The sequence below is a fragment of the Ascaphus truei genome, chromosome 11 (genome assembly GCF_040206685.1).
Source record: "Ascaphus truei isolate aAscTru1 chromosome 11, aAscTru1.hap1, whole genome shotgun sequence".
Taxonomy (NCBI): Eukaryota; Metazoa; Chordata; class Amphibia; order Anura; family Ascaphidae; genus Ascaphus; species Ascaphus truei.
This window is the reverse complement of record NC_134493.1, coordinates 58,459,764-58,485,642: the sequence shown is the minus strand read 5'-3', so window position 1 is coordinate 58,485,642 and position 25,879 is coordinate 58,459,764. Positions and strand designations below refer to the sequence as shown.

The window sequence follows — 25,879 nt, the reverse complement described above, 5'->3', positions numbered from 1 at the left end:
GAATGAATATGTGCCCACCCGGGTTTATCAGAACCCCAGTACCCTGCCTTATCAGAACCCCAGTACCCTGCCTTATCAGAACCCCAGTACCCTGCCTTATCAGAACCCCAGTACCCTGCCTTATCAGAACCCCAGTACCCTGCGTTATCAGAACCCCAGTACCCTGCCTTATCAGAACCCCAGTACCCTGCCTTATTAGAACCCCAGTACCCTGCCTTATCAGAACCCCAGTACCCTGCCTTATCAGAACCCCAGTACCCTGCCTCTCTCCTCCCAGTACACCACAAGGTTTGAGCTATCCCCTCCTGGCATAAACCACATCACCCCTCTTTAACCCAATAAACCACCAGGCAAGTGAATAGGGATAACTGACCACAGCTTTATTCATACTTAGCTAAAACCGGGGATTGTATTCCCAACACCATTAATAACCAACGCGCTCCACAGCTGCACCGACCTGGCTGCAAATATATAACGCAACCTGACCAACCCCGGGCCTGTCAGACACACGGCTCAATGGGATTGGGTATACGGTATGGTAGCCGTGTCGGAGAGGGATACTGTTTCTATTTTAAGCAATAACACCCGGTCCGCTAGGGGTATGTCATGTTTCTAATGTTTCAACAATAAATATCCCAAATAGGCTTTGTATAGAATTTATTCTGCCCTTCACAAGCAGGAAGAAAACAGGCTTTAAAGAAATATATGAAAACATCAAATTTACTGTATACTTTGGTACTATGTGATTGGCATCATATTAGTAAATACATTTTTGGCAACACCTCCTAATCAATATTACAATTTTAATAGTTCACCAGAATGTGTTCTTATTTTTTCGATGAGCCCCTCATTGGCTGCTTATTTTCCATGTCTCCTCATTGCGGGTCTCACCACACTGTATGACCCTTCTTGACCTTGCCCTTTGCCAGCTTCCTTCCCAGCCGTCTCTTTGTGTTGTGTTCTAATCATCCTACTGAAACATGTTCCTTCCAACGCCTGGGGCCCGCTGAAAGTGTCAGCTCTTCTGCAATGAGATATTACTAATACTGAGCTGAAGCAGGCCGTACAATAATAAAGAATTATTGCGTGTATATGATATTAATGATGTGCTCAGTCAGTTAACGCTCTCCTACCCACAACCTGCACGGCGGGTGTTGCCCCGGGGTGTCTGGAGAGGGAGTATCTTTCTATAACCTAGTTCAGGGGTAGACAAGGCCGGTCTTCAAGATCAAGAAAACAGGTCAGGTTTTCAGGATATCCCAGCTTCAACACAGGTGGCTCAATCAGTTTGCTCAGTCAAAGACTGAGACAAAGTTTGAGCCAGCTGTGCTGAAGCAGGGATATCCTGAAAACCTGACCTGTTGATGGACCTTGAGGACCGGCGTTTGCCACTCCTGCACTAGGCCTAATAAATGTCAATATAGTTATTGTTCTGTATTAATGTTAAAAAGGAAAGAGTATTTACTAAACGCTTAATGCTTAAATAATGCAGAGGTAAGCGTGGGCTGAATGTAACACCCGGATCAGTAATTAGCATGTAAATGAGAATACATCACCACATTACATAAAGTAACAACAAGGTCACAAATGGGTGTGCAAGAGAAGAACTAACAGCTAATTACCAATTATGTTAGGCTACGCCCTCATTTTGATCCCTTACCCCGGGCTGTATGTAATGGTTACTAGTATAGACTCTAGACAAGAATGGATAATACAAATACCCAATATTAACAATGTTAGACCTATTCATATATTAACCCTATAGAAACCAAGCAGCCGGCTAGTCACGGGAATGTAAAAGCTTGACATTTCTGCATATAGATGTAATGCTTTTTATGACTTATTTTGCAAGGTGTTTATGGTGTAAAATTATCTCCCTCGTGCCTGAATGCACAGTTGCCTTGTTACAGCTGATTAACGAAGATTTCTGAGAGTTAACACAACACATCCCATGTTGGAAGACACTTTCATTTGGATGGGCTCTAAGGTCTCTTCCAGCTGCGGGATGTTCCTTATGGGAGAAGGCTGCGGAATGTTCCATATGGGAGAAGGCTGCGGAATGTTCCATATGGGAGAAGGCTGCGGAATGTTCCATATGGGAGAAGGCTGCGGAATGTTCCATATGGGAGAAGGCTGACTAGGAAACATGGTCCTTTATCGTCCTTGGTTTCAGTTAGTCACCTGTAACTGGACTGATATAGTTTCCGGAACTCTACTGTATATAACTTACGGAGCACAGAGAGGGCCGGGGGGGTACAGGGAATCGCAGACCAGAACGTGGGGGGTTACTCGGAATTATATTTTCTGTAAAGGGAATAAGCATGGGAGTATTTAGTAATATTCAGTATGATTGTCCCATTTGATGTCACTAGGGCCAGTTTGTAATAAAAAGCATTACCAGCAGAGGTATCATACAACGGTGCTGACTTATTCCCATAAAATACATTGCATTTAGGACAGTGTGCACCATGCCTTCTTTTCGGGTTTCTTATTTTGTTGCTCTTTTTCCATTTTCCTAATGGTATCTTCTATAGCTTTTTTCACCTCCCTATCGTTTGCCATTATTACCAAGTCTTGCAGTCGCTTATTATGTTCCACCTTCAGGTCAATGTGTTGCTCCATCCTAAAATCTACCAGGGACAAAACCTCTGTTAAGATCAGGAGAAATTGCTTGTCTTTCCCTAGTGTTTTGCTGTTGTTGTTGGGAGTGTAATTCTCCACCTTAAATATACTCTCTATCCCGATGTTCTGAAATTGTTGATGGACTTGCTGGACCTTCTCACAACTTGTTTTGGTGATAACAACAATGGGCAGGAAGCCTACAGAGAGAGAGAGAGAGAGACACAGAAGCTTAGCAAATGTATACACAGGAACCGGAAGAGCTAGCAACATACCTACAATATGACTCATGTAATCTGTTCCTGTAAGGAGAGTCCACAGGTCCCAGGACTGAGGACTGTAGATCAGGAAAATGCAGGCACATGGTCTTAATAACACATATTTATTAGCCAAAAGAGTCCAACATTTCGGCAGGGTTGCACTGCCTTTGTCAAGGCTTTCCTGATATACAATCATATAACTCAGTGACCGACTGAATGAACTTACTGTATTGTCCATGGAGCCTGTTCCTCTTAATGTAGGGTGGCACATGGATCTATAATCCATTTAGTATGTCCTTCCCAACATACCCCTTTCTGCACTAAGCTTCTTTAGCAGTTAACTCTGCCAATTGGTTGTTAACTCCCTATAAAGTTAAGAGGATGTTACCCTCTAACAGAGGTTAATGCATTGGAGGGATAAAGTATTATAGTTCATCAGAAATAAAGAACTGTCCTGTGCTGCAGTGACATCTTATATACCAGCAATTACATTAAATACTGGGGCATTTCATAATACTGCAGAAGCCAAGTTTCTTCTGGTACCTCTTCCAAATTATTTTGTATGAACTGTAGAACATTAATCAAGAACTCATGTTAGCCAATAACCAAGGTCTAACTGCATGCAAGAAGGATCTAGGATATTACCCACACATGTGTGTGTAAGATATATAACATTCTAGTATGAATCCACAAGTCTCAGACACCTCATACTCAAGCTGGTTCCCTTTTCCCAACCATTGTAAAGTGCTGGCATTCCAGATGTCCTAATAGTGTTCAGAGCAATGTGTTACCTGTCATCCTCTGAGCATTTGTAAGAAATGTTTTTATTTCCTCTGCTCTGGATTTGTCGAGTCCTTCTTCCGCGCTGAGAAAAATAGGGATAACAGAAGATCAACAAGTTCATATATCAGTACATTCAATCGTAGTAATGCACGATTGTATAGATAAGAGGTAGCGCACAGCCAAAAACGAGGGAGGGAGGTCCAGATAATGCAAAAATTAGGATTTATTGGCAAGACATATGTATAGAGGTGAACCTCCTACGCGTTTCGTACCATAGTATGAAATCTTGTAATGGGGTGGTGAGAGTCACAATTTATTTATGCAAGCATCACTTTAGAAATAATATTATATTGTATAAAAGGTTTATTGATGACCTGATCATTATTTGGAAGGGTGACACTCGGACACTTTCTTAATTTCTTCATTACATTAGTGATAACATTTATAACTTAAAATTCACATCTAATTTTGATCGTCACCACATTCACTTTCTTGACCTCCTTCTTTATGTTGATGTCAACAACAAACTTCACGTAATGGCTGAAGGAAGACAGGGCACACGGATTTGTGGTATAACCAATTAATTTATTGAGTTAAACACAGTGTTTACCACAAATCCGTGTGCCCTGTCTTCCTTCAGCCACTAGGTGTATTGGATTGGATGCCGCCTATCGTTCAAAGACGGGAGCACCGGTAACTGTATCGTTTCACTTTTCATGTTATTTTGGTGTGCAGCATTTACCCAAATTCGTATTGGATTCTAACAACAAAATTCAAACAGATGTGTTTCGGAAAACCAACCCCAGGAACAGATTCTTAAGGGCGGACAGCTGCCACCCCAGGGCAGTGGTAAGAGGTATACCCAAAGGACAGTCCTCAGACTGACGAGGAATTCCCCTACTTTGGAGAGTTTCCTTATTCAGTCTGAGGAACTAGGTCAGCGGTTCCTTGAAAGAGGCTGTAATAAAGATAATCTGCAAGAAGCCTTTGGGGACGCACTGTATACGGATAGGTGCTCTGCAAGAAACCTTTGGGGACGCACTGTATACGGATAGGTGCACTGCAAGAAGCCTTTGGGGACGCACTGTATATGGATAGGTGCTCTGCAAGAAGCCTTTGGGGACACACTGTATACGGATAGGTGCTCTGCAAGAAGCCTTTGGGGATGCACTGTATACGGATAGGTGCTCTGCAAGAAGCCTTTGGGGATGCACTGTATACGGATAGGTGCTCTGCAAGAAGCCTTTGGGGACGCACTGTATACGGATAGGTGCTCTGCAAGAAGCCTTTGGGGACGCACTGTATACGGATAGGTGCTCTGCAAGAAGCCTTTGGGGACGCACTGTATACGGATAGGTGCTCTGCAAGAAGCCTTTGGGGACGCACTGTATACGGATAGGTGCTCTGCAAGAAGCCTTTGGGGACGCACTGTATACGGATAGGTGCTCTGCAAGAAGCCTTTGGCGACGCACTGTATACGGATAGGTGCTCTGCAAGAAGCCTTTGGGTACCGACTGTATACGGATAGGTGCTCTCTGCTGCCCGACCGAGATGATATGGAACTGAGTTCTTTGACACCAATTGATTTGAACATATCAACAATTAAGGAAAGCAAATGGAAGAAACAGGGTTACTGCAGCTCTGTGACGAACAAGAATTCCCCAATGTCTATTTCTCAATTTAATAGGTGTAGCAACCAAATTAAATCTATCATTCACAAACATTGGGGAATTCTTCGTTTGGACCCGTTTTTGCATAAATATGTAGGACCTGGCCCCAGATTCATCTTTAGAAGGACAAACACCATTGCTACCTACATTTCACCGAGTGTAATCTCTACCCCAATCACAAAAACGATACTACATCTGACGAAAGTCTCATTTCAGTGTGGTGCATGCAAAGCATGTGAACACATGAAACCCTCCACAACCTTTCTCTCCAATGCTGATTAGTCTTAAGTGTTCTAAAATTCTATTCTTTAGAGCTCTCATTGTTCTCCCCAGTACCTTTTCCACAACCACACGTTAAAAGATTGATAACAAATTGTGTATTACAATTAATGAAATTATTAACCCTTCAGTACATTTTTTATTTGGAGCGTTGGAGTTGATATAGTGACAAGTGTGGCAGGTTTTCCAGATCTGTGAGAACCCTTCTCCGCGGGTCCCTCTCGATGCGTCAACTCTTATTTTTCAGGTCCACTTTAAGGACACGGCTTCCATATTCTTGGATCTGTGAAGTCCCTTAATTTGTTTGCACTGTAGCACCTGTATGTCATGCAGGAACGTGAATGGCAGAGTCTGTTAAATCGCTCACCTGTACACGTACAGTGGTACAACAAGGTCTGTGTAAGTCATCTCGGAATTCATTAGACAGCTCTTTGCTATATCGGCAAATGGCTTATTCCAAGACACCGTTTCATCCAGAGGCAGAATGTTAGCTGGGAAATAGGGAGGAGATTACAGTACATAAGGGAACAATTCTAAATCATAGCTTCCCTCTCTGTGTCAGCTTGTTCTCCTGATGAACCCAGGTTTTTCCTCATATATATTCCCAGTGATTCACAAAATAGCAACTAAATAAAGAACCATAAGGAAAATAATTGATATTTATATGTATCATGCATAACTGTTAACGAAGATAGATCTTACAACAAGAGCCAAAAAAGATGGGGAGGACTAAAGGAAAAAAAATGGGGGGGGAGGAAGGAGGAGAGGGGGGGGGGAAAGCGGGGGAGGAGGGTAAGGGTGAAGTGAGGGGGCCGTGTGGTGTGTTGGGGGAAAGATGGAAAGAGGAGGAAGGGGGTGAAGAAAATGTATAGTATAATAATTGTTATTAGTACAAAGGATACATACAGTCCTATATATAGAACAGCAATATAATATATTTAAATTATTAATTTAATAATAAAATTAATGAGAAAACATATTTGAAACCAAAAAAAAATTCAATGAATGCAGAAAGAAAATCAGCAACAAAATTAATTGACAGAATTAATATGGATGGGTTAAGGAAAACGGCTCAAGAAAGGTACAAATCCCCCAAAAATGAGTCAAGAGGGCTGTCAATATCAGCCGAAATAACAAAATGATTATGATGAATTTAAATACCTTTATATCCCAAATCCACGAATATCAGTTTTTTAACACCCCCTCCCCCCCAAGGTGCATAAGAGCCATGTTAATCCGCCTGGCAGGCACATCATATCAGGGGTGGAGCCGATGATGTCGAGGGGAAGGAGGGAGGTACTACACTCACAGCCAAATCCAAATCCTCAATGTAATGTTTAAAAGCATCAACAACGGAAACATTGGAATTCAAAATGATAAAGCTCCTTAACACTGAAAGAAGAGGACTCGGTGCAGATAAGGGTTTCTTACACACTGGCAGTGCAGATAAGGGTTTCTTACACACTGGCAGTGCAGATAAGGGTTTCTTACACACTGGCAGTGCATTCTCTAATGTGTCTCCCTACCTGTGCATTTTGCAATCCAACCCCCTGTATTCCTTTATCAGCAGACTTTTCGCTTCATTTAATTATTTATTTATTTATATAATATTTTACCAGGAAGTAATACAGTGAGAGTTACCGCTCGTTTTCAAGTATGTCCTGGGCACAGAGTTAAGACAAATAATACATGGTTACAAATACAGTTACATAATGAGCAGGGTATACATTATATACAAGACATTGCATGCACAGTTACAGATAATATATATTATAGGCGTATGTAACAGTTACAGACCAGATTAAAATGTGAGACAGCTTTTAATTTCGGTGTTAAAAAATGTAACTAAAACTGTGCCTATTTTGCTGATTTAAGGAACACGAAGGAGATAAAAAGATGGTGTGTTACATCTCCTAAAATAAAATCATTTCTAAAAGTTTGAACTTACCAAGTTGGGCATAAATTTCTTCTGTCTCATAACTGTCCATCTTCCCGAAGCCTCTGTTGTCTACCATGGTGATGGTGTCTGTGAGGACATAAGTTGTTCTACACGTGGTCAGTCCTCCTTGGGACTGATGTCCAGAGGCCACCTGTGCTGGGGTCTCAAACTTTGTACCCTCCAAGACGTACTTGCAGGAGTTGATGAGGGAGGACTTCCCATGTCCTGCAGAGCCAAAGAGCTGCAGCAGAATCCGGGTGTAACCTTCAGCTCCCTTCTCGGCCTTTCTAAGCTGGTATTTCAGGACCTTCTGCCTGAGAGCCTCCAGATCCTCCATGGCTGGTATTGTACACAGATCTGCTTCTGGAGGCGCTGGGGGAAGATTAATATCTCATACTGAGTTCTCTGGGACTTTAAGTATAAAGTGGAAGTTGAGTCAATGTGAAACTGAAAGGGGAGATGTTTCATCTCTTTGAACCGTTGATTTTTTTTCTACATAGAGGAGCTAAAATAAATAAATCTGGAAGCCAGATCATCAGGACAGTCAGAGTGTACGTGGGTTTGTGATATAAACAGGTGTGGTTTAAAGAACAATAATAAATGTTCAAACAACAAGCACAAGTGACATCAATGTGCAATCAAAGGTTATTCGTGTGTATGGATATCAGAATAGAAAGTGCATGTATATTCCGACCTGAGCACATTGCTGCAAAACACAGACACATTCCCAGAAGTTTCTCAATACAAAAGTCAAACCCCAAAAGGAGAACAAATGTGCCCAGGAAACGTAGAAAGAGGAGAAAAAGAGGAACTGGTGCCAAAAAATAAAAATAAAATAAAATTATGTATACACTGTGGGCACTTTATCTACTATATATTTCTCAAACAGTCATATGTGTCTATGTCTGTATGTGTCTCCCTGTGTCCCTCCCTGTGTCCCTAGCGGCAATCACATTGGACCTGCCTCAGGCCAATGACATTGCTCCCTTGGCCCCACACCTGCCCCCGCACACCTCTCATTGGCCTGCGCCCAACACACCAACCCCACTGCCACACTCTCCCAGCCCTCACTGAGCTTTGGGAACGCTTCACAGCACCTAACCCTGGAAACGCTTCACAGCTCTCACCTCTCAACCCACAAAACCCCTCACCGCCTGATACCACCAAAACAACTGCGGAATGAGGTACAGACTCTTACCTATATATATATATTGTTTAACGCATGCTCAACTCCACACACCGCACCATCACGGAATGCACACCACCTCTTAACAACCACCCCCCCCCCCCCCACCAATGCACGCCACGAAAGCACGCTACCACAGCCACTGATAATCACTTTCACCGACACCACCGGACAACACAGTCCCCCCTCCGGACCACCAAACATACACTCCCTTAGCCCGCAACCCCCCCCCCACAACACACACAGCATCCCGTAGCCCGCATCACATCCCCTCCCGTACGACGCAACACCTCCTCTATCCCGCTCAATACATCCAAAACACTCACGTAGCCAACACCCCACACCCACAGAACCCTCCCGTGAAAACACCACAAACCGCACGGTGGACAACACAACACCTACCTCCATAGAGGGCACGCATACCAACCGCGCACATGGAGCGCCAACACTACCTCCCTTCACGAAGCGCCAACACTACCTCCCTTCACCTCCCTTCACGGAGCGCCAACACTACCTCCCTTCACCTCCCTTCACCTCCCTTCACGGAGCGCCAACACTACCTCCCTTCACCTCCCTTAATGGAGCGCCTCACAACCGCGCACGTGGAGCGCCAACACTACCTCCATTCACCTCCCTTCACGGAGCGCCAACACTACCTCCGTTCACCTCCCTTCACGGAGCGCCAGCACTACCTCCCTTCACCTCCCTTCACGGAGCGCCAACACTACCTCCCTTCACCTCCCTTCACGGAGCGCCAACACTACCTCCCTTCACCTCCCTTCACGGAGCGCCAACACTACCTCCCTTCACCTCCCTTCACAGAGCGCCAACACTACCTCCCTTCACCTCCCTTCATGGAGCGCCTCACAACCGCGCACGTGGAGTGCCAACACTACCTCCCTTCACCTCCCTTCACGGAGCGCCAACACTACCTCCCTTCACCTCCCTTCACGGAGCGCCAACACTACCTCCCTTCACCTCCCTTCACGGAGCGCCTCACAATTGCGCACGTGGAGCGCCAACACTACCTCCGTTCACCTCCCTTGACGGATCGCCAACACTACCTCCGTTCACCTCCCTTCACGCAGCGCCAACACTACCTCCCTTCACCTCCCTTCACGGAGCGCCAACACTACCTCCCTTCACCTCCCTTCAAGGAGCGCCAACACTACCTCCCTTCACCTCCCTTCACGGAGCGCCAACACTACTCCCTTCACCTCCCTTCACGGAGCGCCAACATTACCTCCCTTCACCTCCCTTCACGGAGCGCCAGCACTACCTCCCTTCACCTCCCTTCACGGAGCGCCAACACTACTCCCTTCACCTCCCTTCACGGAGCGCCAACATTACCTCCCTTCACCTCCCTTCACGGAGCGCCAACACTACCTCCCTTCACCTCCCTTCACGGAGCGCCAACACTACTCCCTTCACCTCCCTTCACGGAGCGCCAACATTACCTCCCTTCACCTCCCTTCACGGAGCGCCAGCACTACCTCCCTTCACCTCCCTTCACGGAGCGCCAACACTACTCCCTTCACCTCCCTTCACGGAGCGCCAACACTACCTCCATTCACCTCCCTTCACGGAGCGCCAACACTACCTCCCTTCACCTCCCTTCATGGAGCGCCAACACTACTCCCTTCACCTCCCTTCACGGAGCGCCAACATTACCTCCCTTCACCTCCCTTCACGGAGCGCATCACAACCGCGCACGTGGAGCGCCAACACTACCTCCGTTCAGGGCCCGCATCACAACCGCGCACGTGGAGCGCTAACCCAACCTCAATACACAGCAAGCCCTCCTCTATACCGGCCGCCCCACTAAAAACACTCAACTTACACCCCCCTTCCCCCAACAAACCTGCAACCATACCGCAAACACACCACCTCCCGGTGCACGCCACAACCCCCTCCAGGGACCACACATCTCGCCTTCACCCTGCTGCCACATCCGTGTTTCAATGTACACAACAACCCCTCCTGGATACCTGACCCCCCACCCCCCGCCAAACACTCCCGTCGCACGGATGCCCCCCCCCCCAATAACACTCCCGTAGCCCACAACACCACACAAACCCTCACCTGCACGCAAACACAGCAACACCTCCTGTAGGGCCTCACACATCACCTTAACACTCCTGCAACATCAGTGCTTCACAATATAACATAGCACACATTCCATTCAACAACACCTCCTGACACATGTCTGCTTGCTAAAACAATATGGGATCACAGTGTCCCTTACACACACACACAACACTGAAACACACACCAAATAATCCACACACATGCCCTCAACAACGCACCACACACACCATCTCCGTCACGTGCACACACACGCCCTCAGCCACGCCACACACCATCATACACGCCCTCACGCAACACACACACGCACTCAGCCACGCACCACGCGCGCACACGCCATCAACCACGCCACACGCCCTCAGCCACACACACCCAAACATCCTGTGTGGATACGCCACACAAAATAACACTTACACACACACCTACCTACCCCCCACACAACAAACACCACAACGCATGCTGCGGCATATTCAATCCACCTACCCTACACAACACTTCAACACACCCGCACGGACGCAAAGACACACCAACACACCCTCGCCAAGCCAAACACACCTCACCTTCACACTCAACACAATGCAGATTTACTGCTCTGGAACACCTCTCCCCTGGAACGTGAACCCACCACACACCCAAACGTGCGCACAAACACACACCCACAACACTACATAAGCTCTTAGGTGAAATAAAATATATTTCAGAAAATAAATATCATTCTGCCGTGTGTGTCATTTCTGCAACACACACTCAACACACCCACACACAACACCCATACAACACTCGCACACACCCACACAACAATCCAACAACACTCTACTCACACACACAACACTCCCTCACCCCCACAACACTCACACACACACACAACCCTCCTGTGCTCAGACACCACACACAACAACTATTTAACACACCCCTACCCCCACAACACACTCAACGATGGAAACACACCTCAACTTCACCGTCATGATACACACACTACATAAAATTCTAATTTACATGTCTATGCACCCCCTCCCCTTGCACCTCAAACACCACAACACCCTTCCGTAGAACGCAAACACACCACAACAACATAATTATTCACGGTTCACATCACGGGCAACGCCGGGTCTCTCAGCTAGTTTATTTATATTTACATACTTCATACACACACACACACACACACACACACATCCCTCACATTCAGGGACTATTTAACACCTCTAGTCATAAATCGCACACTACACAGGGGGAGGGATAGGCTCTAGTCACATTCCTAGAGACACTGTTTTTGAGTAAACCCTTTCCCTGCTTTATTCCTTGTAACATCGCGGGAAGAAGAGATCAATGTATCTAGAAAGCTCGCACAAATAAAAGCATTTCGTTAGCCACAGAACGGTATCGTCTATTCGTTTTTGATTTTATATATATACTAGCTGAGAGACCCGGCGTTGCTCGTGATGTGAACCGTGAATAATTATGTTGTTGTGGTGTGTTTGCGTTCTACGGAAGGGTGTGTTTGGCTTGGCGAGGGTGTGTTGGTGTGTCTTTGTGTCCGTGCGGGTGTGTTGAAGTGTTGTGTAGGGTAGGTGGATTGAATATGCCGCAGCATGCGTTGTGGTGTTTGTTGTGTGGGGGGTAGGTAGGTGTGTGTGTAAGTGTTATTTTGTGTAGCGTATCCGCACAGGATGTTTGGGTGTGTGTGGCTGAGGGCGTGTGGCGTGGTTGATGGCGTGTGTGCGCGTGGTGCGTGGCTGAGTGCGTGTGTGTGGTGCGTGAGGGCGTGTGTGATGGCGTGTGGCGTGGCTGAGGGCATGTGTGTGCACGTGGCAGAGGTGGTGTGTGTGGTGCGTTGTTGAGGGCATGTGTGTGGATTTTGTGGTGTGTGTTTCAGTGTTGTGTGTGTGTGTAAGGGACACTGTGATCCCATATTGTTTTAGCAAGCAGACATGTGTCAGGAGGTGTTGTTGAATGGAATGTGTGCTATGTTATATTGTGAAGCACTGATGTTGCAGGAGTGTTAAGGTGATGTGTGAGGCCCTACAGGAGGTGTTGCTGTGTTTGCGTGCAGGTGAGGGTTTGTGTGGTGTTGTGGGCTACAGGAGTGTTATTGGGGGAGGGGGCATACGTGCGACGGGAGTGTTTGGGGGGGGGGGGGGGTCAGGTATCCAGGAGGGGTTGTTGTGTACATTGAAACTCGGATGTGGCAGCAGGGTGAAGGCGAGATGTGTGGTCCCTGGAGGGGGTTGTGGCGTGCACCGGGAGGTGGTGTGTTTGCGGTATGGTTGCAGGTTTGTTGGGGGAAGGGGGGGTGTAAGTTGAGTGTTTTTAGTGGGGCGGCCGGTATAGAGGAGGGCTTGCTGTGTATTGAGGTTGGGTTAGCGCTCCACGTGCGCGGTTGTGATGCGGGCCCTGAACGGAGGTAGTGTTGGCGCTCCACGTGCACGGTTGTGAGGCGCTCCGTGAAGGGAGGTGAAGGGAGGTAGTGTTGGCGCTCCGTGAAGGGAGGTGAAGGGAGGTAGTGCTGGCGCTCCGTGAAGGGAGGTGAAGGGAGGTAGTGTTGGCGCTCTGTGAAGGGAGGTGAAGGGAGGTAGTGTTGGCGCTCCGTGAAGGGAGGTGAAGGGAGGTAGTGTTGGCGCTCCGTGAAGGGAGGTGAAGGGAGGTAGTGTTGGCGCTCCGTGAAGGGAGGTGAAGGGAGGTAGTATTGGCGCTCCGTGAAGGGAGGTGAAGGGAGGTAGTGCTGGCGCTCCGTGAAGGGAGGTGAACGGAGGCAGTGTTGGCGCTCCATGAAGGGATGTGAAGGGAGGTGAAGGGAGGTAGTGTTGGCGCTCCGTGAAGGGAGGTAGTGTTGGTGCTCCACGTGCGCGGTTGGTATGCGTGCCCTCTATGGAGGTAGGTGTTGTGTCGTCCACCGTGCGGTTTGTGGTGTTTTCACGGGAGGGTTCTGTGGGTGTGGGGTGTTGGCTACGTGAGTGTTTTGGATGTATTGAGCGGGATAGTGGAGGTGTTGCGTCGTACGGGAGTGGTTGTGATGCGGGCTACGGGATGCTGTGTGTGTTGTGGGGGGGGGGGTTGCGGGCTAAGGGAGTGTGTGTTTGGTGGTCCGGAGGGGGGGACTGTGTTGTCCGGTGGTGTCGGTGAAAGTGATTATCAGTGGCTGCGGTGGCGTGCGATCGTGGTGTGCATTGGTGGGGGGGTGCTTGTTAAGAGGTGGTGTGCATTCCGTGATGGTGCGGTGTGTGGAGTTGAGCATGCGTTAAACAATATATATATATAGGTAAGAGTCTGTACCTCATTCCGCAGTTGTTTTGGTGGTATCAGGCGGTGAGGGGTTTTGTGGGTTGAGAGGTGAGAGCTGTGAAGCGTTTCCAGGGTTAGGTGCTGTGAAGCGTTCCCAAAGCTCAGTGAGGGCTGGGAGAGTGTGGCAGTGGGGTTGGTGTGTTGGGCGCAGGCCAATGAGAGGTGTGCGGGGGCGGGTGTGGGGTCAAGGGAGCAATGTCATTGGCCTGAGGCAGTGGTGTGAGGTGTGCGGGGGCGGGCGGGTGGGCCAAGGGAGCAATGTCATTGGCCTGAGGCAGGTCCAATGTAATTGCCGCTAGGGACACAGGGAGGGACACAGGGAGACACATACAGACATAGAAACATATGACTGTTTGAGAAATATAGTAGATTAAAAATACATATCCTTGCACTCTCAAAAACAGAACCTTTCAGATTCATAGTGCAGACTATTCTCAAGATATTTCTTGATAGAAGATCTCTGATGTTAATTCTCAGGAAGTATACAAAATAGAATTGAAAAAATATATAGTGCAATTGCAATGATTGTGTGGGGGTATATGTCACATGGGGGGTATATCCCATACGAAGGGGTATATGCCTGATGTTGGGTATATGACAGAGGCTCCACAAGGAAGATTGATGGAATAAAAAGGGTTAATCAAAGCAGAGTCAAAACAATCGAAGAGCCATCCACGATAAGCAGCAGTATAACGTAAGGGTTAGGCAGGAGCAAAGTCCGGAGCAAGCTCAGGTCATACACAGGTGAGTCAATACTGGAGACAGGGATCAGGGGTGTGTTACATTAGCTGGGAGCAGAGTTGCAACGCCCTGAAGGTTGCAACTTTCCGACCTTACATACACTGAGCCTCAGAGCAGGAAGTGGGCGAGTGCAAGGCTGCAAAACATCTGGGTGTTATTATTATTATCCTTTATATGTGAAGCACCAGCATATTCCGCAGCGCGGTACAATGGGGTACAGGGTTATGTATATTACAGATTCCGCAGCGGGGTACAATGGGGTACAGGGTGATGTATATTACATATTCCGCAGCACGGTACAATGGGGGTACAGGGTGATGTATATTACATATTCCGCAGCGGGTTACAATGGGGGGTACAGAGTGATGTATATTACATATTCCGCAGCGCGGTACAATGGGGGTACAGAGTGATGTATATTACATATTCCGCAGCGCGGTACAATGGGGGTACAGAGTGATGTATATTACATATTCCGCAGCGCGGTACAATGGGGGGGTACAGGGTGATGTATATTACATATTCCACAGCGCGGTACAATGGGGGTACAGGGTGATGTATATTACATATTCCGCAGCGCGGTACAATGGGGGTACAGAGTGATGTATATTACATATTCCGCAGCGCGGTACAATGGGGATACAGAGGGATGTATATAACATATTCCGCAGCGCGGTACAATGGGGGGTACAGAGTGATATATATTACATATTCCGCAGCGCGGTACAATGGGGGTACAGAGTGATGAATATTACATATTCCGCAGCGCGGTACAATGGGGGTACAGGGTGATGTATATTACATATTCCGCAGCGCGGTACAATGGGGGTACAGGGTGATGTATATTACATTTTCCGCAGCGGGGTACAATGGGGGGGTACAGGGTGATGTATATTACATATTCCGCAGCGGGGTACAATGGGGGTACAGAGTGATGTATATTACATATTCCGCAGCGTGGTACAATGGGGGTACAGAGGGATGTATATTACATATTCCGCAGCGCGGTACAATGGGGGGTACAGGGTGATGTATATTACATATTCCGCAGCGCGGTACAATGGGGGGTACAGAGTGATGAATATTACATATCCCGCAGCGCGGTACAATGGGGGGGTACAGGGTGATGTATATTACATATTCCACAGCGGGGTACAATGGGGGTACAGAGTGATGTATATTACATATTCCGCAGCGAGTTACAATGGGGGGCGCAGGGTGATGTATATTACATATTCCTAGCGTGGTACAATGGGGGTACAGAGGGATGTATATTACATATTCCGCAGGGCGGTACAATGGGGGTACAGAGGGATGTATATTACATATTCCGCAGCGCGGTACAATGGGGGTACAGAGTGATGTATATTACATATTCCGCAGCGGGTTACAATGGGGGGGTACAGAGTGATGTATATTACATATTCCGCAGCGCGGTACAATGGGGGGTACAGAGTGATGTATATTACATATTCCGCAGCGCGGTACAATGGGGGTACAGAGTGATGTATATTACATATTCCGCAGCACGGTACAATGGGGGGGTACAGAGTGATGTATATTACATATTCCGCAGCACGGTACAATGGGGGGTACAGGGTGATGTATATTACAAAAACAGTTACACACCGCTGAGGACAAACATGCACAAACAGATACAGAAGGCAAGGCCCTGGCCCTGGGAGCTCACACTCTAGAGGGAATGAGGGACAATGTTGAAACAAGAAGGTAAGGTGGCTGTTCATTGTAGGATATGGAGCGGCTCAAGTTAGAATATGGCCCAGTCTGACAGCTGAAGCCACTAAGGTTCTGGGATGGATGTTACATTGGGTGGAGATTGGTCCAGCCACACAGCTGGGGGGTTTGAGGGGGAGGGGAGTGGGATGTTAGAAGCACTGCGAGTGGGCTTCCATGAAAAGATGAGTTCTCGGGGAGTGTCGAGATGCCTGAGAGCGGTGGGAGAGTCTGATGGTGCGTGGTAGGGAATTCCAGAGAGAGGGGGCAGCACAGGAGAAGTCTTACAGGCGTGAGGGGAGATAATAAGGTGGGAGGAAAGGCAGGTGTCGTGGGCAGAACGTAGGGGGCGTATAGGTATATATTTGTTGAAGACGGCTGGGATGTAAGCGTGGGCCAGCGTCGCTGAGACCTTGTAAGACATTATTAGAGGTTTAAATGTAATTCTAGAGGCTATGGGAAGCCTGTATAAGGGTATGCGTAGTGGGGCAGCTGACGTGGAGCAGTGAGCATTTTGGATGGATTAGTGTTGGGAGCGGTGGAAAAGGGGGATGGCGACTAAGAGAAGGTTGCAGTAATCGAGGTGGGACATGATGAGTGAGTGCATAGGATTTGAGTTGAATTCTGAGTGAGAAATGGGCGTATCTTGGCGATATTTCGGATGTGGAGATGGCCGGACTTTGCGAGGGACTGAAAGTGAGAAGAGATCAGTCGGAGTTGTAGTCTTTTAATGTCTCCAGCCTGGTTGGAGATTTGCGGTTATGCATTTTGAAGAGAACAGATCTAGCTTCTTGCCAGGTGCCAGCGAACCAGTCTGCCAGAGTCAATAACATCTGCATATTTAAAAAATAAATAAAGCCAAACATAGTATAGTACCATTGTTATGCTGCTTTTGGCGTTCGGGCCGATGTTAAAGTTTCTTCCTGACAATAGCGATCAAATTAATAAGGTGTGCCAGATGGATGGCTGGAAGGTTTGATGACCCTTCCAGGCGGTCAACGCTCAAAACATTTGGCAACTGATTGCAGGGGTTAACAATCCTTGCAAGCGTGATAGGGGAAAAGGACCCTTGCCAATGTTCCTCGCTATTTAAGTATTTAGACACTATGGGGCCTATGCAGTAAGCAGCGATAAGCCCCTTATCGCCAGCTTCTCGCCAGAAAAAGCCTGCTGCGATTCAGTAACCCCCGAGAAGCTGGCGAGAAGAGCAAAACTCACAAAAAAAAGTCGCCATCCGCTTGGCGATAGGCCCCTTCTTGCTGCTCATCGCCAGCTTTTCCAACTCGCTGTATTCTAGTCGCCCTGCGCAGCTTCTCGCAGCTGATTGCCGCTCTGGAATGGACAATTTCTCTCCAAATCGCCTCGGCAAAAAAAGTTGGCAAGAAGGTGGGGAGAAGCTGCGGATGAGCGGTGAGACGGCACTTAGAAAAAATCAGGCCTTTCTCCTGCCTCGGATTGATGCCGGGGTCTCCGGATCTGATACCCATTAATACCAGCACCGGAGCCCCCCGGCATGAATCCGATGCAGGAAAAATGCATTTACAGCCCACTTCATTACCTTAGTGGCTAAACGCTAAGGCAATGAAGGGGTTAACTAGCAGTTTTTCTGGTTCTCTCTGCTACTATTTATATGTATTTGTCATGTATCCATGTTTCTGTTAGGACAGAACGTATGAACCTTTTACATACAACACATTAGAATGTTTCCTGCTTTCCGTGACGAGAGAATGTAACTACATTTGGGATTTCTGATATCTGATCAGATACAGAAAGACATACAGTATACATTTTGTTAATAATATGACTTTGTTTGTCTTGCATGAATACATATTTGATGAGGCTGCACCTTGGGAACGCGACCTTCCAAAAAGATTGAAAAAACTAGTAAACAGGAACTTAGGGGGACCCGTATGGTACAGTATGGTAAAGAGGAACTTAGGGGGACCCGTATGGTACAGTATGGTAAACAGGATCTTAGGAGGACCCGTATGGTACAGTATGGTAAACAGGAACTTAGGAGGACCCGTATGGTACAGTATGGTAAACAGGAACTTAGGAGGACCCGTATGGTACAGTATGGTAAACAGGAACTTAGGAGGACCCGTATGGTACAGTACGGTAAACAGGAACTTAGGAGGACCCGTATGGTACAGTACGGTAAACAGGAACTTAGGAGGACCCGTATGGTACAGTACGGTAAACAGGAACTTAGGAGGACCCGTATGGTACAGTACGGTAAACAGGAACTTAGGAGGACCCGTATGGTACAGTATGGTAAACAGGAACTTGGGAGGACCCGTATGGTACAGTATGGTAAACAGGAACTTGGGAGGACCCGTATGGTACAGTATGGTAAACAGGAACTTAGGAGGACCCGTATGGTACAGTATGGTAAACAGGAACTTAGGGGGACCCGTATGGTACAGTATGGTAAACAGGAACTTAGGGGGACCCGTATGGTACAGTATGGTAAACAGGAACTTAGGGGGACCCGTATGCTACAGTATGGTAAACAGGAACTTAGGAGGACCCGTATGGTACAGTATGGTAAACAGGAACTTAGGAGGACCCGTATGGTACAGTATGGTAAACAGGAACTTGGGAGGACCCGTATGGTACAGTATGGTAAACAGGAACTTAGGAGGACCCGTATGGTACAGTATGGTAAACAGGAACTTGGGAGGACCCGTATGGTACAGTATGGTAAACAGGAACTTGGGAGGACCCGTATGGTACAGTATGGTAAACAGGAACTTAGGGGGACCCGTATGGTACAGTATGGTAAACAGGAACTTGGGAGGACCCGTATGGTACAGTATGGTAAACAGGAACTTGGGAGGACCCGTATGGTACAGTATGGTAAACAGGAACTTAGGAGGACCCGTATGGTACAGTATGGTGTCTGGGAAAGAGAAGCGCTGGCTCTCCTCTTTGTCTGTATGATCTCCCAGCATTTTGTGTTAGGGGGGATTATACACCTGCGGTGCGCGATAATAAAGAAGTTTATTGTATTTCTTTTGACTTCATGCAGAGTTTTCCTGCTAGGAGATAACTCAGACCTGTATAGATCGAGGGTGTCAAACTCAGCCCTCAACGGCCACCTGTGCTGAAGCAGGGATATCCATAATACCTGGACTGTTGGTGACCCTTGAGAACTGAGTTTGACACCTTATCTAGCCCATTTTATGGACTTTCCTGGCGCCCCCTTCACCCAGTGCCTTTTTAGATAAAATACAGATACAGCCCCCGTTCGGGCCATGCCGCCTGGGACGTTCCGTGGGCTTCCGTCTGGCTGCCCGCAGGGGAATTTGCACTTCTCCGCAGCATGTGCGTGCGGCACGGAGGGGGGTGTTACCATCCGGGACGTGAGGAGCGCCCGGTGGACGGAGAACTGCATCGGTAATACTGATAGCTTTGGAAGGAAATATTCCTGTATAGAGCAGGAAGAACTGTAAACGAGTATACAGAAGTGTTTATGACCGTCCACCAATTACATGGTATATCCGTTTCTCACTCCTGTCTGAACTCATTCTCAGAGGAAACCTTGTGTGATGGGAAACTCTTCCAGCCATTCACTTTCATTAGTGTCATTACTGTGTGGTAGTGTGAACCAAAAATTCATTGTCCAAAAATGATCAAAATAAAACAAGTAATTATTTATTTATTGACGAGCAATTGCAAGGAGACCAAAAATGGTAAAATCTCACAGGCTTGATCTGACCCTCAAAACATTAAACATCTTGCATATATCTAAAATAAACAGCTATATTACGGATTTTTTTATACAGATAAACTAATGTACTGACCATATAAGGAATATGATCAAATATTATGCCAAGTGGAACCATTTCTGCTTTTCTCTACCTTTTTCTACAAAAACAACTGTGTAATCTTGTTAGAGGCACCTGCCCCTGAAGTTGCTAACAGTAACCCTTCTCTTTTGGTAAACAGTCTAGTCGTTCCCCACTATCTTGCTTTCCCATCCTCCTCCTCAGACATTCCTGGCAAACTGGTAAAAAACTGATTAACCATCTCCTCACCAGAGTAGTCTATGTATACCATAATGTGTCTCAGGGACCCCATACCATAATGTGTCTCAGGGACCCCATACCATAATGTGTCTCAGGGACCCCATACCATAATGTGTCTCAGGGACCCCATACCATAATGTGTCTCAGGGACCCCATACCATAATGTGTCTCAGGGACCCCATACCATAATGTGTCTCAGGGACCCCATACCATAATGTGTCTCAGGGACCCCATACCATAATGTGTCTCAGGGACCCCATACCATAATGTGTCTCAGGGACCCTATACCATAATGTGTCTCAGGGACCCCATACCATAATGTGTCTCAGGGACCCTATACCATAATGTGTCTCAGGGACCCCACACCATAATGTGTCTCAGGGACCCCATACCATAATGTGTCTCAGGGACCCCATACCATAATGTGTCTCAGGGACCCCATACCATTATATGTCTCAGGGATCCCATGCCAGAATGTGTCTCAGGGACCCATACCATAATGTGTCTCAGGGACCCCATACCATAATGTGTCTCAGGGATCCCATGCCAGAATGTGTCTCAGGGACCCATACCATAATGTGTCTCAGGGACCCCATTCCATAATGTGTCTCAGGGACCCCACACCATAATGTGTCTCAGGGACCCCATACCATAATGTGTCTCAGGGACCCCATACCAGAATGTGTCTCAGGGACCCCATACCATTATATGTCTCAGGGACCCCATACCATAATATGTCTCAGGGACCCCATACCATAATGTGTCTCAGGGACCCCATACCAGAATGTGTCTCAGGGACCCCATACCATTATATGTCTCAGGGACCCCATACCATAATATGTCTCAGGGACCCCATACCATAATGTGTCTCAGGGACCCCATACCATAATGTGTCTCAGGGACCCCATACCATAATGTGTCTCAGGGACCCCATACCATAATGTGTCTCAGGGACCCCATACCATAATGTGTCTCAGGGACCCCATACCATAATGTGTCTCAGGGACCCCATACCATAATGTGTCTCAGGGACCCTATACCATAATGTGTCTCAGGGACCCCATACCATAATGTGTCTCAGGGACCCTATACCATAATGTGTCTCAGGGACCCCACACCATAATGTGTCTCAGGGACCTCATACCATAATGTGTCTCAGGGACCCCATACCAGAATGTGTCTCAGGGACCCCATACCATTATATGTCTCAGGGACCCCATACCATAATATGTCTCAGGGACCCCATACCATAATGTGTCTCAGGGACCCCATACCATAATGTGTCTCAGGGACCCCATACCATAATGTGTCTCAGGGACCCCATACCATAATGTGTCTCAGGGACCCCATACCATAATGTGTCTCAGGGACCCCATACCATAATGTGTCTCAGGGACCCTATACCATAATGTGTCTCAGGGACCCCATACCATAATGTGTCTCAGGGACCCTATACCATAATGTGTCTCAGGGACCCCACACCATAATGTGTCTCAGGGACCCCATACCATAATGTGTCTCAGGGACCCCATACCATAATGTGTCTCAGGGACCCCATACCATTATATGTCTCAGGGATCCCATGCCAGAATGTGTCTCAGGGACCCATACCATAATGTGTCTCAGGGACCCCATACCATAATGTGTCTCAGGGATCCCATGCCAGAATGTGTCTCAGGGACCCATACCATAATGTGTCTCAGGGACCCCATTCCATAATGTGTCTCAGGGACCCCACACCATAATGTGTCTCAGGGACCCCATACCATAATGTGTCTCAGGGACCCCATACCAGAATGTGTCTCAGGGACCCCATACCATTATATGTCTCAGGGACCCCATACCATAATATGTCTCAGAGACCCCATACCATAATGTGTCTCAGGGACCCCACACCATAATGTGTCTCAGGGACCCCATACCAGAATGTGTCTCAGAGACCCCATACCATAATGTGTCTCAGAGACCCCACACCATAATGTGTCTCAGGGACCCCACACCATAATGTGTCTCAGGGACCCCGTACCATAATGTGTCTCAGGGACCCCGTACCATAATGTGTTTCAGGGACCCCACACCATAATGTGTCTCAGGGACCCCATACCATAATGTGTCTCAGGGAACCCATATGTCTCAGGGACCCCATACCATAATGTGTCTCAGGGACTCAAAACCATAATGTGTCTCAGGGACCCCATACCATAATGTGTCTCAGGTACCCCATACCATAATGTGTCTCAGGGACCCCATACCATAATGTGTCTCAGGGTCCCCATACCAGAATGTGTCTCAGGGACCCTGTACCATAATGTGTGTTAGAGACCCCATACCAGAATGTGTCTCAGGGACCCCATACCATAATGTGTCTCAGGGACCCAATACCATAATGTGTCTCAGGAACTCCATTCCATAATGTGTCTCAGGGACCCCATACCATAATGTGTCGCAGGGACCCCACACCATAATGTGTCTCAGGGACCCCATTCCATAATGTGTCTCAGGGACCCCATACCATAGTGTGTCGCAGGGACTGTCACGGGAGATGCATTTAATAACACATTTATATTTCGTCGATCCTGATTGAGCAGAACAGGTTGAGCAAAATAAACTGAGATTTATTCCCTTGATAGGCAAACACACGACAACTGCAGAATAAACTTAATAATTACACTGACGGGTATTTGAACAGGAGATAATGTCCAGAAAGGTGCAAAGCACCAGAAGATTGTCTTTTAAAATGTAGTCCTTTTGCAAGGGCACAAATTGCCAGCCCCAATCCTTCTGTGAATGTGCAAAGTCTTTTCTGGTCCGTTGGGGTTAATCAAATAAGCCCCAGCAATCACAGTGTCCTAACGCAGAGTTTTGTCCTTGGTTCCGATGTAATAAGACTCTTTGCATTCCAGGCATGTGCTGCTGCTCTTCTCTGCTCACATGGTAGAATAAAAAAAACGAAAGACAATGGGGATAGCCTGGGTGGGATATATATAGGATTTGGAAGCCTATTGCCAACATACCCACCCAATCCCCCTCGTGGGAAAGTAATCATTCCCCAATCACCTACTTGCCCACAGTTTGGAGAGTGGGCAGTAGGGATTTCCTGTTCACACAGAGCATGTGCGACAACGCCATCTTGCTACTTAGCATAGATGCACTCTCCTCTCTACCTGGCCCCTCTCAGGCTGGAAGGGGGAACTCGGGGTGTGAGTTAACACAGATAGTCACCAGGACTTCCTATTTAGCACCCATCTGGCCAATTCACCCCCCCTTACTCTGGGTCTTTTGATATGCAACTTCCAGAGAGACTTACAGCTGTGGGCCCAGCAGGCTAGCTTTGAAGATTGCATAGGCAAGTGACCAGCTCATAGGTGTCAAAACATTTGGTTCTTGTGTGCATAACATTTGTTCCTTAATGCATTACAAAGGCAGGCAGAAACAATAGCATCCTGCCGGTACATTTTAAAACTGCAACAAACAGGCACTTTATCAAAAATATATGTTTCCCTTATGACAAAGTTATATTTTTAATAGGTGTGTTCTTGGGGGATTACACCGAGGCTGCACACCAAAAATCAGGGTGCTGGCTCACGCCGTTCCTAAATTAGCAGTCTTAATGGAACGGCTCCTCTTATTCAGCACTGCAAGTAAAGACAAGCCTGCAAAAAGGGGAACAGCAAAACATATGGGGGACAATGGTACAGGGGAACAGCATATAATATTAACACCTTCATCCCCAATACGAAATAGGGGTAACCAGCCGAGCCCACTGCCTTTATTAATGCGCTGGTTACCCCCATTTTCGCCACAGGGACCCCATACCATAATGTGTCTCAGGGACCCCATACCATAATGTGTCTCAGGGACCCCATACCATAATGTGTCTCAGGGACCCCGTACCATAATGTGTCTCAGAGACACCATACCATAATGTGTCTCAGAGACCCCATACCAGAATGTGTCTGAGGGACCCCATACCATAATGTGTCTCAGGGACCCCACACCATAATGTGTATCAGGGACCCCACACCATAATGTGTCTAAGGGACCCCACACCATAATGTGTCTCAGGGACCCCATACTATTATGTGTCTCAGGGACCCCATACCATTATGTGTCTCAGGGACCCCACACCAGAATGTGTCTCAGGGACCCCATACCATAATGTGTCTCAGGGACCCCATACCATGTGTCTCAGGGACCCCACACCATAATGTGTCTCAGGGACCCCATACCATAATGTGTCTCAGGGACCCCATACCATAATGTGTCTCAGGGACCAACTACCAGAATGTGTCTCAGGGACCCCATACCATAATGTGTCTCAGGGACCCCATACCAGAATGTGTATCAGGGACCCCACACCATAATGTGTCTCAAGGACCCCATACCATAATGTGTCTCAGGGACCCCACACCATAATGTGTCTCAGGGACTGCATACCATAATGTGTCTCAGGGACCCCATACCATTATGTGTCTCAGGGACCCCACACCAGAATGTTTCTCAGGGACCCCATACCATAATGTGTCTCAGGGACCCCACACCATAATGTGTCTCAGGGACCCCACACCAGAATGTGTCTCAGGGACCCCATACCATAATGTGTCTCAGGGACCCCATACCATTATGTGTCTCAGGGACCCCACACCAGAATGTGTCTCAGGGACCCCATACCATAATGTGTCTCAGGGACCCCATACCATAATGTGTCTCAGGGACCCCATACCATAATGTGTCTCAGGGACCCCATACCATAATGAGTCTCAGGGACCCCATACCATAATGAGTCTCAGGGACCCCATACCATAATGTGTCTTAGAGACCCCATACCATAATTTGTCTCAGAGACCCCATACCATAATGTGTCTTAGAGACCCCATACCATAATGTGTCTCAGAGACCCCATACCATAATCCAATTCTCAGGCCCAATTTCTGCTTAGTGAATCTGGGCCTTTGAATGTAAGGCCCAGGACATAGTGCACTCAGCGTCGCTGAGCCAGGCTGAGCCGTACACAGGTTCCCCAGTGACACAAAAACACACAGACCACTTCAAAGTGACACACACACACACTGACAGCTACCAAGTGACACACACACAGTGATACCCGCCTCCCAAGCGCGCTTGCTGTCTCCTCTGCCAGGACAGCAAAAAGCTCCTGGTAGAGCGAGCGGCAGCAAGCAAAAGCGAGCAGCAGCACCTAAGTGCTTACTATGTCCCAGGCCTAAGGCTGTACTGACCTTATGCTCACATTATCCTATAAAATAGCCAGTCCC

At 47.5% G+C, this 25,879-nt stretch overlaps 1 protein-coding gene across 1 annotated transcript; it reads right to left on the bottom strand.

Annotated features, from left to right (window-relative positions):
• Nucleotides 1-642: 642 nt before the first annotated feature.
• LOC142463617 (uncharacterized) lies at nucleotides 643-7,973 on the bottom strand. Its single transcript, XM_075566580.1, has 4 exons — nucleotides 7,560-7,973; nucleotides 5,979-6,102; nucleotides 3,671-3,744; nucleotides 643-2,819 (listed from the first exon to the last, which is right to left on the bottom strand). Exons 1-4 carry the CDS (start codon nucleotides 7,885-7,887, stop codon nucleotides 2,452-2,454), a joined length of 894 nt encoding a protein of 297 aa, XP_075422695.1. The 5' UTR covers nucleotides 7,888-7,973; the 3' UTR covers nucleotides 643-2,451.
• Nucleotides 7,974-25,879: the final 17,906 nt, after the last annotated feature.